This window comes from Salvelinus alpinus, chromosome 25, assembly GCF_045679555.1.
Source record: "Salvelinus alpinus chromosome 25, SLU_Salpinus.1, whole genome shotgun sequence".
In the NCBI taxonomy this organism is placed as follows: domain Eukaryota; kingdom Metazoa; phylum Chordata; class Actinopteri; order Salmoniformes; family Salmonidae; genus Salvelinus; species Salvelinus alpinus.
The window spans coordinates 15374647-15389473 of NC_092110.1; the positions used below are offsets into that span (position 1 = coordinate 15374647).

At 40.0% G+C, this 14827-nt stretch overlaps 1 protein-coding gene and 1 long non-coding RNA gene across 2 annotated transcripts in view; one reads left to right on the forward strand and one right to left on the reverse strand.

The window, feature by feature from the left end:
• The window catches only part of LOC139553435 (uncharacterized), an 84282-nt gene that overhangs the window by 9083 nt on the left and 60372 nt on the right, over nucleotides 1–14827 (reverse strand). Inside the window, exons 2-3 of the long non-coding RNA XR_011670651.1 lie at nucleotides 8106–8199; nucleotides 664–702 (exon numbers count right to left, since the gene is read on the reverse strand). This is a non-coding gene — a long non-coding RNA (uncharacterized lncRNA). The remainder of the gene's footprint in view (nucleotides 1–663; nucleotides 703–8105; nucleotides 8200–14827) is intronic.
• The window catches only part of LOC139553432 (nucleolar protein 10-like), a 54078-nt gene continuing 41366 nt past the window's right edge, over nucleotides 2116–14827 (forward strand). The window contains exons 1-11 of the mRNA XM_071365745.1: nucleotides 2116–2308; nucleotides 2673–2718; nucleotides 2830–2928; nucleotides 5735–5812; nucleotides 6672–6709; nucleotides 6809–6945; nucleotides 7236–7301; nucleotides 12009–12069; nucleotides 12193–12278; nucleotides 12361–12439; nucleotides 12560–12709. Of these exons, the coding sequence (XP_071221846.1) occupies nucleotides 2243–2308; nucleotides 2673–2718; nucleotides 2830–2928; nucleotides 5735–5812; nucleotides 6672–6709; nucleotides 6809–6945; nucleotides 7236–7301; nucleotides 12009–12069; nucleotides 12193–12278; nucleotides 12361–12439; nucleotides 12560–12709 (906 nt within the window). The 5' untranslated portion in view covers nucleotides 2116–2242. The remainder of the gene's footprint in view (nucleotides 2309–2672; nucleotides 2719–2829; nucleotides 2929–5734; nucleotides 5813–6671; nucleotides 6710–6808; nucleotides 6946–7235; nucleotides 7302–12008; nucleotides 12070–12192; nucleotides 12279–12360; nucleotides 12440–12559; nucleotides 12710–14827) is intronic.

A 14827-nucleotide genomic window follows, 5' to 3' on the forward strand; every position in this document is an offset into this window, starting at 1 on the left:
CAGTGAGCCTGCTACACTAGGTCCATGTTGGACAAGGTGGTTGATGGCGTCTGAGCTGTTCGCGGATGGTAAAGGATTAATAGTGTACGGTGACGTTGATTCTGTTACAAAACAACGAAGGAGAGTTTTGCTTCTGCATTATGCTGGGACAGATGTGCAGGACATTTTCTCCACACTCGCAGACACCAGAGAACCAACAGACTACGTCAGGGATGTGGTGGCGTTAAACGCATACTTCATGCCACAGGTGAACACAGCGTTCGCCAGACAGACATTTTATCAACTGACACAGAAAACTGGTGAGACGGTTCAGCAATTTGTTACTCGTCTTAGACAAGCAGCAAAAGACTGTGACTATGCTGGAGATAAGGACAATCAGATTAGAGATGCCATACTGAGCAAGTGTAATACTGACTATGTGCGCCAAAAACTATTGGAGGAGGGCCCTGGGCTAACATTAGCGCGGTCACTCGAGCTATCCACTCAATGTGAAAGAATTGAAGTGCAAATGGCCGCCATGCATGTGAGTACAGATGCTAAAGATGAGACCATGCATCATGTTTTCAAAAAGGAGAAGAAATATCACAAAAACGGGCTGAGACAGAATGCAGAAGGAAAAGACCAATCAGAGAAGGTGTGCTATCGTTGTGGACATGCACATACTTTTGCAAAGGATCCTGCTTGTCCAGCACGTGGGCAGACCTGCAAGAAATGTAATGGGAAGGACCATTTTGTAAAAATGTGCAAAACCAAAGGTTACTCAAAACTGACCGTGAAATATGTTAATTCAGAGGAACAAAACAGTGACTATCATTTTTGGTAAATGAGAACTGTAACTCAGACAGGATCACGTTCTTAGTGGGAGGGGTCAGTTTATTCATGTTAATTGACTCTGGGGCCATGAGTAATATAGTAGATTAGAGCACATGGGAAATGTTGTAAGCCAAGAAAATAAGGTGCCGTTCATCACTGACTGATAAAAAGCTATATGCATACTCATCAAGCGAGCCATTACCAGTAAAATGGATTTTCACATGCCAAAGAAAGATAGGGAGAGTGTTGATCCATCTGATTTGTTTAAGAGACGTCTGCATACTGTGTATCAGGATTTTGTGGCCATTTACACAGATGATTAAAAAAAAGGACAGGATGTATTGGGTCAGCATTTGTAGTGCAGGAATTTGGGGTGGAAGTCAGGAAACGTATTACAGATCATCTGGCTGTATATATACAGCGGAGCTGATGGCCATACTGTTGGCCTTGCAGTGGGTGGAGGAAGATAAGCCAGACATAGTAGTTATTTGCTCTGATTCATGTGCAATGTTAATGAGTCTCCAGTCCTTTAGCTCATGTAGCAAACAAGACCTGCTTTATGAGGTACTACAAACCCATGGCAGGATTAGACAAGATGGGTATACAAATTAGATTTACTTGGGTCCCAGCCCATGTGGGGGTTAAGGGGAACGAGGCAATTGATGTACTGGTTAAACAATCACTTAGTAGACGTTCTTCTCAATATACTCTCTGATGTTGTAGTTTCAATGAGCAAGGCAGAGGCAAAAAGCCTGATATGGACAGTGATGGTGCAGAAAATGCAGGAGCAGTGGAATAGAGATACTAAGGGCAGGCATTTATTTAAAGTACAGAGGAAAGTCGGGGAGGACTGCAGGAAGGGACAGAAGAGAGGAGGCTATTTTTACAAGATCAAGGGTGGGACACAGCCAGTTGAATAAGACCTTAAATGTGACAGGAAAGCATTCAACATGAAAGTGTGATTATTGTCAGGAAACAGAGACTGTGGAGCATGTATTGCTACAGTGTGGGCAGTATCAGAGGGAAAGAGAGAGGCTGAGATCTAGTATGAGGGAGAAGGGGATACAGGAAAATAGTTTAAAGAGTATATTGAGAAGAACGTCATTAGATATAGTCTAAAATATGTTATCTTTTTTAAGAGTAACTGGGCTGGCAGGAAGGATTTAGTTTCTCCCTGTCTCTGGCCCACACTCCAGTACAGTAGGTGGCGGTAATGCACCATGACGTTGGATACCAACCGCCGATAAACCCCACCGAAGAAAAAGAAGGAACTCCATCTATTGTTTTTGGCTTCCACACGGACCTAAATAGTAAAGACCAACACTTCCTGTTGTTTGTGGCAACGTGGGGCATGCATGTTTAATACTTAGAACTTACAATTATTGTACATTAGTGTTATGAGTGGAAAGTATATTTGACAGCCTCGACAATGCAGATATCCAGTGTGAATGATGTGAAGATTTATAATTTAAGCCACGGAAAGTCTCTTCCAGAGGTAAGACACGTTTTCAAAAGTAGCTAGCTAGCTAACGTTAGCTAGCAAGCAAGCAAGCTAACTTACAATACAAATAAGCTAGTTAGCTACTGCTAATATATACGACTTTGATAACCGATTAAATCTCGCAAGTCAAGTCGTTTTTTTATTAGCTACTATAACGTTATTGCTCTCGGTCTTGTCTTGAAGCAAAGGCATGCCAAGCAACTAAGTTAACGTTAGCTAACCAGCTAGCTACATCCATGGCCAGTAAGCATGGAGGTTTATATTGCTGTGAAATTGGGTATGAGCTCACAAAGTAAACAGTAGCTTGTCATAATAACCAGAGTATGTGATAACACACGTCTCAATATTTGTTTCCCAGTGGCTTTCAGATCGGAAGAAAAGGGCATTGCAAAATAAAGATGTTGGTGAGTATTCATTTTACTAATGTCAATGTCTTACAGGTGTTTGTGTGCTGGCCAAGTTGTCAGACTGTATATTTTCCTGTACGCGTCACCTCCCTAATGTATTTTTCTCAGACATCCAACGCAGGATCGAGCTCATCCAGGACTTTGAGATGCCCACAGTGTGCACCTCAATCAAAGTGTCAAGGGATGGGCAGTTTATTCTAGCAGCAGGTGAGGATTTGGCTTGCTGTCACTGTTAGATACATTTGGCATACTAGTAGAGTAGAACAGTAAAGGATTGTAAGTAATTGCAGTGCTTTCCACTAGCGCTGGCTGTCGGCTATGCAGCCAGTTACACACTAATTTTCAGTGGGGAATTATGCCACCTAAATTAGGCTGTGTTTTTACATTTCGCAAGTCAGAAAAAAAGTCTGCCCTGCATGATGTTCCTTCATGGTCTATATGAGCCAATTTGCACGTCACATATAATGTGGTAATTATGAGTCGAAATCCACTTAGCCTATTATTTTCTGGCACATTGATTTATTTTCTTTTGTGTGTTTTATGTACAGCCATGCAGATCTAGTGCATGGGCTTACTGTGATTTGATTGACAAACAGCAAGCTTGACTAGTTTATAAATGGTTTTGAACTGACTGAATAAAGTCGATCTCATATATCCTTGCTATTCATAAATCATACAATGTAGTTATATGTCCATGGTATCACATCGGGACAAGTAAACTAAAGATATCGTTTGTATTTTCGAAATGAAGTCCAGCAGGACTTGCCAGACAGTGACGTTATGTGGGTGACTCATCAGTAGGCTACCGAATCGCGTCGGTAAGAGAGCCGTTCATTTGGCTCCTGGTTATCTGCAGATAAATTATGAAAACATTCCATGAAGATGGTGAATCCTCCTCATTGCAGAAACAATATGTAGGCTGGTGGAGTGATAGTCTCACTCTGTTCCAAAAACATAAAATAAAACAGATTTAATTGTTTTAAAAGCTAATGATACTTACATTGCATTCGGAAAGTATTCAGACCCCTTTACTTTTTCCATGTTTTGTTACATTACAGCCTTGTTCTAAAATGTATGAAATCATTTCCCCCCCTCAATCTACACACAATACCCCATAATGACAAAGCGAAAACAAATTTTTAGAAATGTTTTCAAATGCCTTATTTACATAAGTATTCAGACCCTTTGCAATGAGACTCGAAATTGAGCTTATGTGCATCCTGTTTCCAATGATCATCCTTGAGAAGTTTCTACAACTTGATTGGAGTCCGCCTGTGGTAAATTAAATTGATTGGACATGATTTGAAAAGGCACACATTTGTCTATATAAGGTCCCACAGTTGCTTGTGCATGAGAGCAAAAACCAAGCCATGAGGTCAAAGGAATTGTCCTTAGATCTCAGAGGCAGGATTGTGTCGAGGCACAGATCTGGGCATGGGTAGCAAAAAATGTCTCCATCATTGAAGGTCCCCAAAAACACAGTAACCTCCATCATTCTTAAATGGAAGAAGTTTGGAACCACCTAGACTCTTCCTAGAGCTGGCCCCCGGGCCAAACTGAGCAATCGGGGGGGGGGGGTAGTGCATTGGTCAGGGAGGTGACCAAGAACCCGATGATCACTCTGACAGACCTGCTCCAGAGCGCTCAGGACCTCAGACTGGGGTGAAGGTTCACCTTCCAACAGGACAACGACCCTAAGCACACAGCCAAGTTAACGCAGGAGTGGCTTCGGGACAAGTGTCTGAATATCCTTGAGTGCCCCAGCCAGATATCGGACTTGAACCCGATCGAACATCTCTGGAGACCTGAAAATAGCTGTACAGTGACACTCCCCATCCAACTTGACAGAGCTTGAGAGGATCTGGAGAGAAGAATGGGAGAAACTCCCCAAATACAGGTGTGCCAAGCTTTTAGCGTCATACCCAAGAAGACTCAAGGCTGTAATCGCTGCCACAAGTGCTTTAACAAAGTACTCAGTAAAGGGTCTGAATACTTATGTAAATGTGATACTTCACCATTTTTTTTACTTAAAAAACAGTTTTTTCTTAGTCATTATGGGGTATTGTGTGTAGACTGATTTGGGGGAAAAACATTTGAATTAATTTTAGAATAAGGCTGTAACCTAACAAAATGTGGAAAAAGTCAAGGGGTCTGAATACTTTCCGAATGCACTGTATATGTTCTTTTCAAAGATATTGATATAGGTCTACTGATTTCATCAAAGTGTATCAAAGCCCATGATTAACACCTGCTTCCTCCTTCGATCATACCTTTATTGCAGATATTTGTGGGTCAGTTGTTAAACAAGTCTTTTTTTTACTGAATTACATACTGCAATCAAAAAAGAGTTGCAAACAATTTAGCTGATGTCAATCTTCTCTTAGCACGTATGGACCCAGAACTTAATTGAGCACCTGTTCTGTTATTTTAGAGACCCATTTTTCCATTTGAAATTGCCCATCACACAATTTGTTTGTTTCTATTATATTGAACCTTTAATACGTTTTTCTAGGTAATTTGGGCTATTTACTTAATTTTTCTGTTTTAATAAAATACATAATTTGAAGAACAAACAATTGTGGCAATTCATAATTTGCAGTAAAATACTTTAATCTTGAAGACAGGTTAAATGTAAACAAATAAAAATAAATTGGTTTAATGTTCTCATACTTAAATAGTCCTGATCATATAGGCCTAGACGATATCCAAAAAAACGAACATTTCACTGAATCCATGCATTTTCAGTAATTTTAAATTGTAAACACAATACCACAACAAATGTTTCCAGTCTGGGAGGTAATCTCAATAAAGTATTCAATAATTTAGCTGTGTATTTCGGATGGAATCCGAATGTACCAGACGCCACCAAAATGGAGATGAAAAGGTTCTTAACTCCAGCCCGGGGGATCTTGGCTGGATCATTGTTCTATTTGGCTGGCTTCTGCATGTGCTTGTGGAAAACACTAATTGCTGTTATATATGGATTTGTCACTTTCTTTTAACATCCTTTCAGGCACATACAAACCCAGGATCCGATGCTATGACACGTATCAGTTGTCCTTGAAATTTGAACGGTGTCTGGATTCGGATGGTAAGTGATAGACCCAGTAGTTATATTGTTACATAATCGTAGGGTGATCATTCTGCTTCTATGGTCCGCTGGAACTCTGATGTGCTATGGAAGTAAAGTATCCATCCCTCTCTTTGTTGTGAAGTGAGTGAGTGACTGGTCCATAGGAAGAGGATCCAGCTGTCTCAGTGATGGTGTCAGCTAGTCCTGACTCCACTAATGAAAGCTCACAGGCCTGAACCAGTTAATATCCTTAATATTTAACTACGGTGCAGCCAGACATACACATTTTCAAGCAAACACACACCTGCCTGGGAACCAGTCACTGAATTTCTAAGTATACCGTCTGGAATATGACAGTGTTTGATTCTGGAAAGGTACCTCTCAGGTCCTCTACAAGCCGGAATGTTGAATACAATTATATTTGAACTTACTCTGCCGGAAAGTAAATATCCAGAGGAAAGTATTTTTTACCCAACTTTTTAGAGCACTTGTACTGAAGTAGACATTTCTATCATCTGGCAAAACCATGTAAACACCTGCAAGACTTCGGTTAGTAATCGTGGTTTGCGTATTAACTATTTCGACCAACTGAGGGACCAACACAACGGACAATTGGCAGATTAATTTGAAATATATATATATTTTTACATTTGTGACAGACAAGGGACGTTTAGAATTTTTCTATGTATGGCGTTGTCTACATAATTTTAAGACATCGCCATGTTTTGTGACTAACACACACCCGACATACACAATTGCCATAATGTGATGGTCACCAATAAATAAACCTTTTGCATTGTACAAAATTCTTAACCAGTAGATATAATTTTTTCTTGTAGCTAGTTCTGAAAGTGTTTTTTTTTTTTTCTCCTCACAGTTGTGGCCTTTGACATTCTGTCTGATGACTACTCGAAGGTAAGACAGACTTAACCCCCACTTCAGGAAACAACCAAAGAAGGTATCTTAACTTTATCTTCTACAAGTAAATGTGACCTGATATTGTTGTTTGTGTAGTTAGTGTTTCTGCACTGTAACCGGTACGTGGAGTTCCACTCGCAGCATGGACAGTACTACAAGACACGCATTCCCAAGTTTGGTAGGGACTTTGCCTACCACTACCCCTCCTGCGACCTCTACTTTGTTGGGGCAAGGTAAGCGTTAAAAGCCAAAGGAGGTGGATCATTCACTGTCTTGATTTCCTATGTATCATTAGACTTGGCTTTAACTTCAAATCAAGTTTTATTAGTCACATGCGCGGAATACAACAGGTGTAGTAGACCTTACAGTGAAATGCTTACTTACGAGCCCTTAACCAACAATGCAGTACAAATAAGAAATAAAAGTAACACGTTATTAAAGAGCAGCAGTAAAATAAAGACAAGTTGAAGTTGTGTTAATGTTGACTGCGCACAGTAAGACTGAAACCTTTTTCCTTTTTCAGCTCAGAGATATTCAGACTCAATCTGGAGCAAGGCAGGTTCCTCAACTCCCTTCAGACAGATGCTGTGTAAGTATACATCAACAATACATTATTTATGAAGCCAGCTGTGGCCGATTCCACCACAGCATTGCGTGGAAATATTTTTGGTGTCACAGATTGTTCTGGCAATTCTCACATAACCTAATTGTGAGGAAGGATGTTTAACATGGTTTTCACAATTGTATCACAAACTTTTTTTATTTTTGAAGATATTTCTGAAAGTGCCAATTTTAGGTCCCTTTTATTCCTATAGATGCCTCCTGTAATATCCATGAACCGTACATGGTACAGACAACATCTTGATGTCATATACTCCTTATAGTGTGCTCTAAAATATGGAGTATGTTTATATTCTGAAATAGACATTTTCACATTAATTGATTAATTTATTCAACATATATTGAATATTCATAATATATATATATATATATATATATATATATATATATATATATATATTTTTTTTTTAAACTACTTTTTTGGATTTAGCTTATTTTTAGACATATTGTTTGGAACAATATACTCTTCAAAAACATCACATTTCCAGAGTGGCCTATGGTAATTTTGAATAAACTATCAGTCATATAATGTCAATTTCTATCTATAAAATTGTTAATTTCTTCAAAAGCAGCAGAGAGCCCATTCTGGAATTATGTACAGTAGTTGAATGCGTGTATAGTGTTTAAAACAATAGGTCTTTACAAATAAACAAAATCAAAGGGGGTACTTTTGAGATATTTAAAGTACATTGTAATTTCCATAATGTTCATAAAATGTCCATAATATATCTGCAGTAATAGCGAAATGATAGTGTTTCACAGTATTACTTACACAATGTTATGATTGGCTTTGATATTCACCTATTGATTTCTCCCGCCAGGCTGGCTTCTGTTGTCGAAATGGGAAAGCTGTTTTGCCTTTGTGGCTGTGGAAACAAAGTAGAAATCATTGTCATTTCTTGGTTGCTAAAAATCTGCACAATTTGTTCAATTTCAGTTTGTGAGAAAACAAGAACTGAATACTGCAGGGAATCATTGTACCATCTAAATCACTGTGAAATACAGTACCAGTCAAAAGTTTGGACACACCTGCTCATTCAAGGGTTTTTCTTTATTTTGACTGTTTTCTACATTGTAGAATAATGAAATGAAATAACACATATGAAATCAAGAAGTATATTCTTCAAAGCAGCCACACTTTGCCTTGATGACAGCTTTGCACACTTGGCATTCTCTCAACTAGCTAATTGAGGAATGCTTTTCCAACAGTCTTGAAGGAGTTCCCACATATGCTAAGCACTTGTTGGCTGCTTTTTCTTCACTCTGCGGTCAAACTCATCCCAAACCATCTCAATTAGGTTGAGGTTGGGTGATTGTGGAGGCAAGGTCATCTGATGCAGCACTCCATCACTCTCCTTCTTGATCAAATAGTTCGTACACAGCCTGGAGGTGTGTTTAGGGTCATTGTCCTGTTGAAAAACAAATGATTGTCCCACTAAGCGCAAACCAGATAGGATGGCGTATCGCTGCAGAATGCTGTGGTAGCCATGCTGGCTAAGTGTGCCTTGAATTCTAAATATATCACTGACAGTGTCACCAGGAAAGCACCAACACACCACCTCCTCCATGCTTCACGGTGGGAACCACACATGCGGAGATGATCCGTTAACCTACTCTGTGTCTCACAGACACTGCGGTTGGAACCAAAAATCTCAAATTTGGACTCTTTAGACCAAAGGACAAATTTCCACCAGTTTAATGTCCATTGCTTGTGTTTCTTGGCCCAAGCAAGTCTTTTCTTCTTATTGCTGTCCTTTAGTAGTGGTTTCTTTGCAGCAATTCGACCATGAAGGCCTGATTCACGCAGTCTCCTCTGAACAGTTGAGATTAGAGGTCGACCGAATATGATTTTTCAACGCCGATACCGATTATTGGAGGACAAAAAAAGCCGATACCGATTAATCGGACGATTAATAAAAATAAATAAAAAATTATAATGAAATTTACAACAATACTGAATGAACACTTATTTTAACTTAATATAATACATCAATAAAATCAATTTAGCCTCAAATAAATAATGAAACATGTTCAATTTGGTTTAAATAATGCAAAAACAAAGTGTTGTAGAAGAAAGTAAAAGTGCAATATGTGCCATGTAAGAAAGCTAACGTTTAAGTTCCTTGCTCAGAACATGAGAACATATGAAAGCTGGTGGTTCCTTTTAACATGAGTCTTCAATATTCCCAGGTAAGAAGTTTTAGGTTGTAGTTATTATAGGAATTATAGGACTATTTCTCTCTATACCATTTGTATTTCATATACCTTTGACTATTGGATGTTCTTATAGGCACTTTAGTATTGCCAGTGTAACAGTATAGCTTCTGTACCTCTCCTCGCTCCTACCTGGGCTCGAACCAGGAACACAACGACAACAGCCACCCTCGAAGCAGCGTTACCCATCCAGAGCAAGGGGAACAACTACTCCAGGTCTCAGAGCGAGCTAGTTAGCGCACCCCGCTAACTAGCTAGCCATTTCACATCGGTTACACAAGTCTAATCTCGGGAGTTGATAGGCTTGAAGTCATAAACAGCAGAGCTGCTGGCAAAACGCACAAAAGTGCTGTTTGAATGAATGCTTATGAGCCTGCCGGTGCCTACCATCGCTCAGTCAGACTGCTCTATCAAATCATAGACTTAATTATAACATAATAACACACAGAAATGCGAGCCTTAGGTTATTAATATGGTCGAATCCGGAAGCTATCATCTTGAAAACAAGACGTTTATTCTTTCAGTGAAATACGGAACCGTTCCGTATTTTATCTAACGGGTGGCATCCATCAGTCTAAATATTCCTGTTACATTGCACAACCTTCAATGTTATGTCATAATTATGTAAATTCTGGCAAATTAGTTCGCAATGAGCCAGGCGGCCCAAACTGTTGCATATACCCTGACTCTGCGTGCAATGAACGCAAGAGAAGTGACACAATTGCACCTGGTTAATATTGCCTGCTAACCTGGATTTCTTTTAGCTAAATATGCAGGTTTAAAAATATATACTTCTGTGTATTGATTTTAAGAAAGGCATTGGTGTTTATGGTTAGGTACACGTTGGAGCAACGACAGTCCTTTTTCGCGAATGCGCACTGCATCGATTATATGCAACGCAGGACACGCTAGATAAACTAGTAATATCATCAACCATGTGTAGTTATAACTAGTGATTATGATTGATTAAGTTTAATGCTAGCTAGCAACTTACCTTGGCTTCTTACTGCATTCGCGTAACAGGCGGGCTCCTCGTGAGGCAGGTGGTTAGAGCGTTGGACTAGTTAACCGTAAGGTTGCAAGATTGAATCCCTGAGCTGACAAGGTAAAAATCTGTCGTTCTGCCCCTGAACAAGGCAGTTAACCCACCGTTCCTAGGCCGTCATTGAAAATAAGAATGTGTTCTTAACTGACTTGCCTAGTTAAATAAAGGTGTAAAAATCGGCGTCCAAAATGACCGATTTCCGATTGTTATGAAAACTTGAAATCGGCCCTAATTAATCGACCATTCCGATTAATCGGTCGACCTCTAGTTGAGATGTGTGTTACTTGAACTCTGTGAAGCATTTATTTGGGCTGCAATATGAGGTGCAATTAACTCTAATGAACTTATCCTCCGCAGCAGAGGTAACTCTGGGTCTTCCTTTTTCCTGCAGCGGTCCTCATGAGAACCAGTTTCATCATAGCGCTTGATGGTTTTTGCGACTGCACTTGGAACTTTCAAAGTTCTTGAAGTTTTCCGGATTGACTGACCATGTCTTAACGTAATGATGAACTGTCGTTTCTCTTTGCTTATTTGAGCTGTTCTTACCATAATATAGACTTGGTCTTTTAGCAAATATTCTGTATACCACCCCTACCATGTCACAACACAACTGATTGGCTCAAACACATTAATTAAGAAGGAAAGAAATTCCACAAATTAACTTTTAACAAGGCACACCTGTTCATTTAAATGCATTCCAGGTGACTATCTAATGAAGCTGGTTGAGAGAATGCCAAGAGTGTGTAAAGCTGTCATCAAGGCAAAGGGTGGCTACTTTGAAGAATCTCAAATATAAAATATATTTTGATTTAACACTTTTTTGGTTAATAGATGATTTCTACAATGTAGAAAATAGTTTAAAATGTTACAGTGAAATGGGTGCAGGGAAGGGGGATATTTGTTTTGAATGCGGCCAGTGTTCTTGCAATTCACCTAGCTTCCACATAGGGGAGACATTCTGTTTAGTACCTTTTTAATATTAATAGTTTTAATGTTGAATAAATTCATGTGTGAAATTGTATTTCAGAATGTAGGGATACTCCCTATTATAGAGGACACTGTGAGTATAATGACAATAAGTGTTGTCTGTATCATGGTTCATGGTTCACGAATCATTGGGTCTTACAGGTTGCATCTAAAGGTCTTAAAAAGGGCCGTATATTGGCAACTTTCATCATGAGTTTCCAAAAACTGGTTTGCTACAAATTTTTAAAAGCATATCAAACATCCTTTCTTCGAATTAAGTTTAAATGTGAGAGTTGCCAAAAATATCCGAGATACTTTTCTTTTTTTTTGTGCCATGCTGACACGGAATCACCCCTGTGTATTACAATACAGTAAATACGGTCATTACAAGACTCGTCAGTATGCATATGGTGTGGTCATGTCTCTTTTTGCCATTTCTCTGACTGACAGGGAGCACAATGTGTGTGACATCAATCCTGTCCATCAACTGTTCGCTTCAGGAACAGCAGAGGTGGGTGGAGCCTATGTGCATGTAAAGAGTGAATGGATCGGACATAACCTGAACCCTATTGACATCATTTTGTGTGTGAGCCTGTGTGTGTCTAACCATGTTCCCTGTGTTGTTGGTGGCTAGGGGAAAGTGGAGTGCTGGGACCCTCGTGTACGAAGTCGGGTGGGGATGCTAGACTGTGCCTTGAGCAGCGTCACAGAGGGAACAGAGTAAGTACAACACTAGAACAGTTACATGTATGTAGAAAAACGCCATCGTTCAAATCCATGATCTGGATGTGTTTGTCTTTAGAGTGGAGGGCTTGCCATCAGTCAGCGCACTCAAGTTTAACGGCTCTCTCACCATGGCTGTGGGAACGAGCACTGGGCAGGTATGAACTTTTACAATGGCGTCTTGTGTGTCCTAATAGCTGGGATAATACCGAAAACTGCCTAAATGTTCCCCTCCCCACAAGTTTCCCCATTGACGATCTGTCTGCCTGGTACTGTAGGTCCTAATCTATGACCTGCGCTCCAGCCGCCCCCTGCTGGTAAAAGACCATTACTACGGCCTTCCTATCAAGTCTGTCAACTTCCAGGACCACCTAGACCTGGTTCTGACTGCGGACTCCAAGATCATCAAGATCTGGAACAAAGACACGGTAAATGTTTATGAATGTTGAAAAGATATTTGATTCATGTTTTTGGAAACCAGACATCAACCAGGTTTCCATCCAACTTTGAAATTATTATTATTATTTAGAATTACCACCTTTTTCTCCACAATTTTGTGAATACAATCTTGTCTCATCGCTGCAACTCCCCAACGGGCTCGGGAGAGGCGAAGGTCGAGTCATGCGTCCTATGAAACATGACCCACCCGCTCGCTTAACCCGGAAGCCAGCTGCACCAATGTGTTCAGGAAAACAAGAAACACGTTCATCTGCCCCCACTGGGAGTCGCTAGTGCACGATGAGCCAAGTTAAGCCCTCCCGGCCAAACCCTCCCCCTAACCCGGACGACGCTGGGACAATTTTGTGCCACCCTATGGGACTCCCGTTCACGGCCTGGGATCGAACCCCAGGCTGTAGTGACGCCACAACACTGCGATGCAGTGCCTTAGATTGCTGCGCCACTCGGAGGGGCACCGTCCAACTTATTTTTTGCAAGTAAAGTACATGTCGGATAAAAAATTTCATGACAGGCCTGATGGAAACAACAAATTTGTCGGTTACCTTTCCAAATGTCATCAAAACAAAATTCAGTAGACAAGGTGAGATCTTTTTGTGTCGGTAAAATTAAAGTTAAACTGACAGTGTTTTAGCAACATGACATTTTAAAATCTGTTCATATACACCCCAAGGAAGAATATGACCGTTTAAAAATATATATATATTTTCTGACAATGTTTGGGAGTGATGTATAGTAAGGCATTTGAAAATTCAATAGCCATAGCCAATCCAAGCTACAGTAGGCCTATATGCAAATAAGCCATTTGCCACACGGGCTTGCCATCATTCACTTTGAACCGGACTTGGTGTTTACAGGCAGATGAAACAGCGGAACTTTAGATCATTAGAATGCATTTGCCAAAAGCCACAAAATACACCTGAATTGGTGTTTTATGTAAATACCACGGGAGTCCTCTTACATTTGGAAACTTCACAGTCCTACTGATATTAACAACCATGAAAAGGTAGGCCATCTCTCCCTCAGTTGCCTATACACGTGAACAACAACAAGATCAACAACTAATGCTAGCCAGAACGAGATAATCTAACGAGGGAACATTAGATAACCCCTCTCAAACTTTTTAAGCTAGTTGGCTGTCAAAATTGCACTGAAATGATAGGGAATAGTAGCCTGCTCGTTCTTCTGCAGCTTGCCTGCCAATGCATGCTTTTCCCAACCCACATTTGAACAATTGAATAGGAACTAGCTTGCCAGCCTGCCCATTTGATCGATGCCAAATACGTTTGATTGACATCTAAAAGATATGCTAACTGTGGATCAAATCAAATTTTATTAGTCACATGCGCCGAATACTACAGGTGTAGACCTTACAGTGAAATGCTTACTTACGAGCCCCTAACCGACAGTTAATAGTCGTTCAAGTTCAGCATAGCAAAGCGATTCACATTTCTTGCTAGCTAACCAAATGACACCTGCATCTCTAGCTGTAGCCACCAAAAAACAATATAAGGGGAAAAAGTCGGTCGCTCCTCCAATGACATGACATCCTCCCAGCAGCTAGCTAACATTAGGCTCCGTGTTTTTAGCTTGCTAAATAAATAGCTAGTTGCATAAATAGATACGCCTATCCCAGTGGTGTCAAACTCAATCAGCGCATGGGCAATATTGAAAAAACAACGAATTCACGGGCCAGACATACAAAAAAGTACAACTGTGATCCAAACTGGCCATTGTTTTTATTTGAAAAAATATGGCCCTTTATAATGCCCACGTATGTACATAGAATGTTGTATATAGCGTTTTAACATATTAGAACAAATAAGAGAGAAATATATTTGTCCAGCCTCTGCTGTTATGCTTGCAGATGTGAATAATTCCAAATAACAAAAATGTAGCTAAAGGTTTGTTGTAATATTTAAACTTAAAACACGTTTGACAGTTTTTTTTGCTGTAGACTCATTTATACTCGCTTTTGTGTCCTATTCGGGCCGCGGGCCTTGTGATCATTGCCCTTGCTCGTTACATTTTTTTTAACATTCCCAGCCTTAGTTACAGTCCAGCAAACAATGTACCAGGCCAGCAGGGAT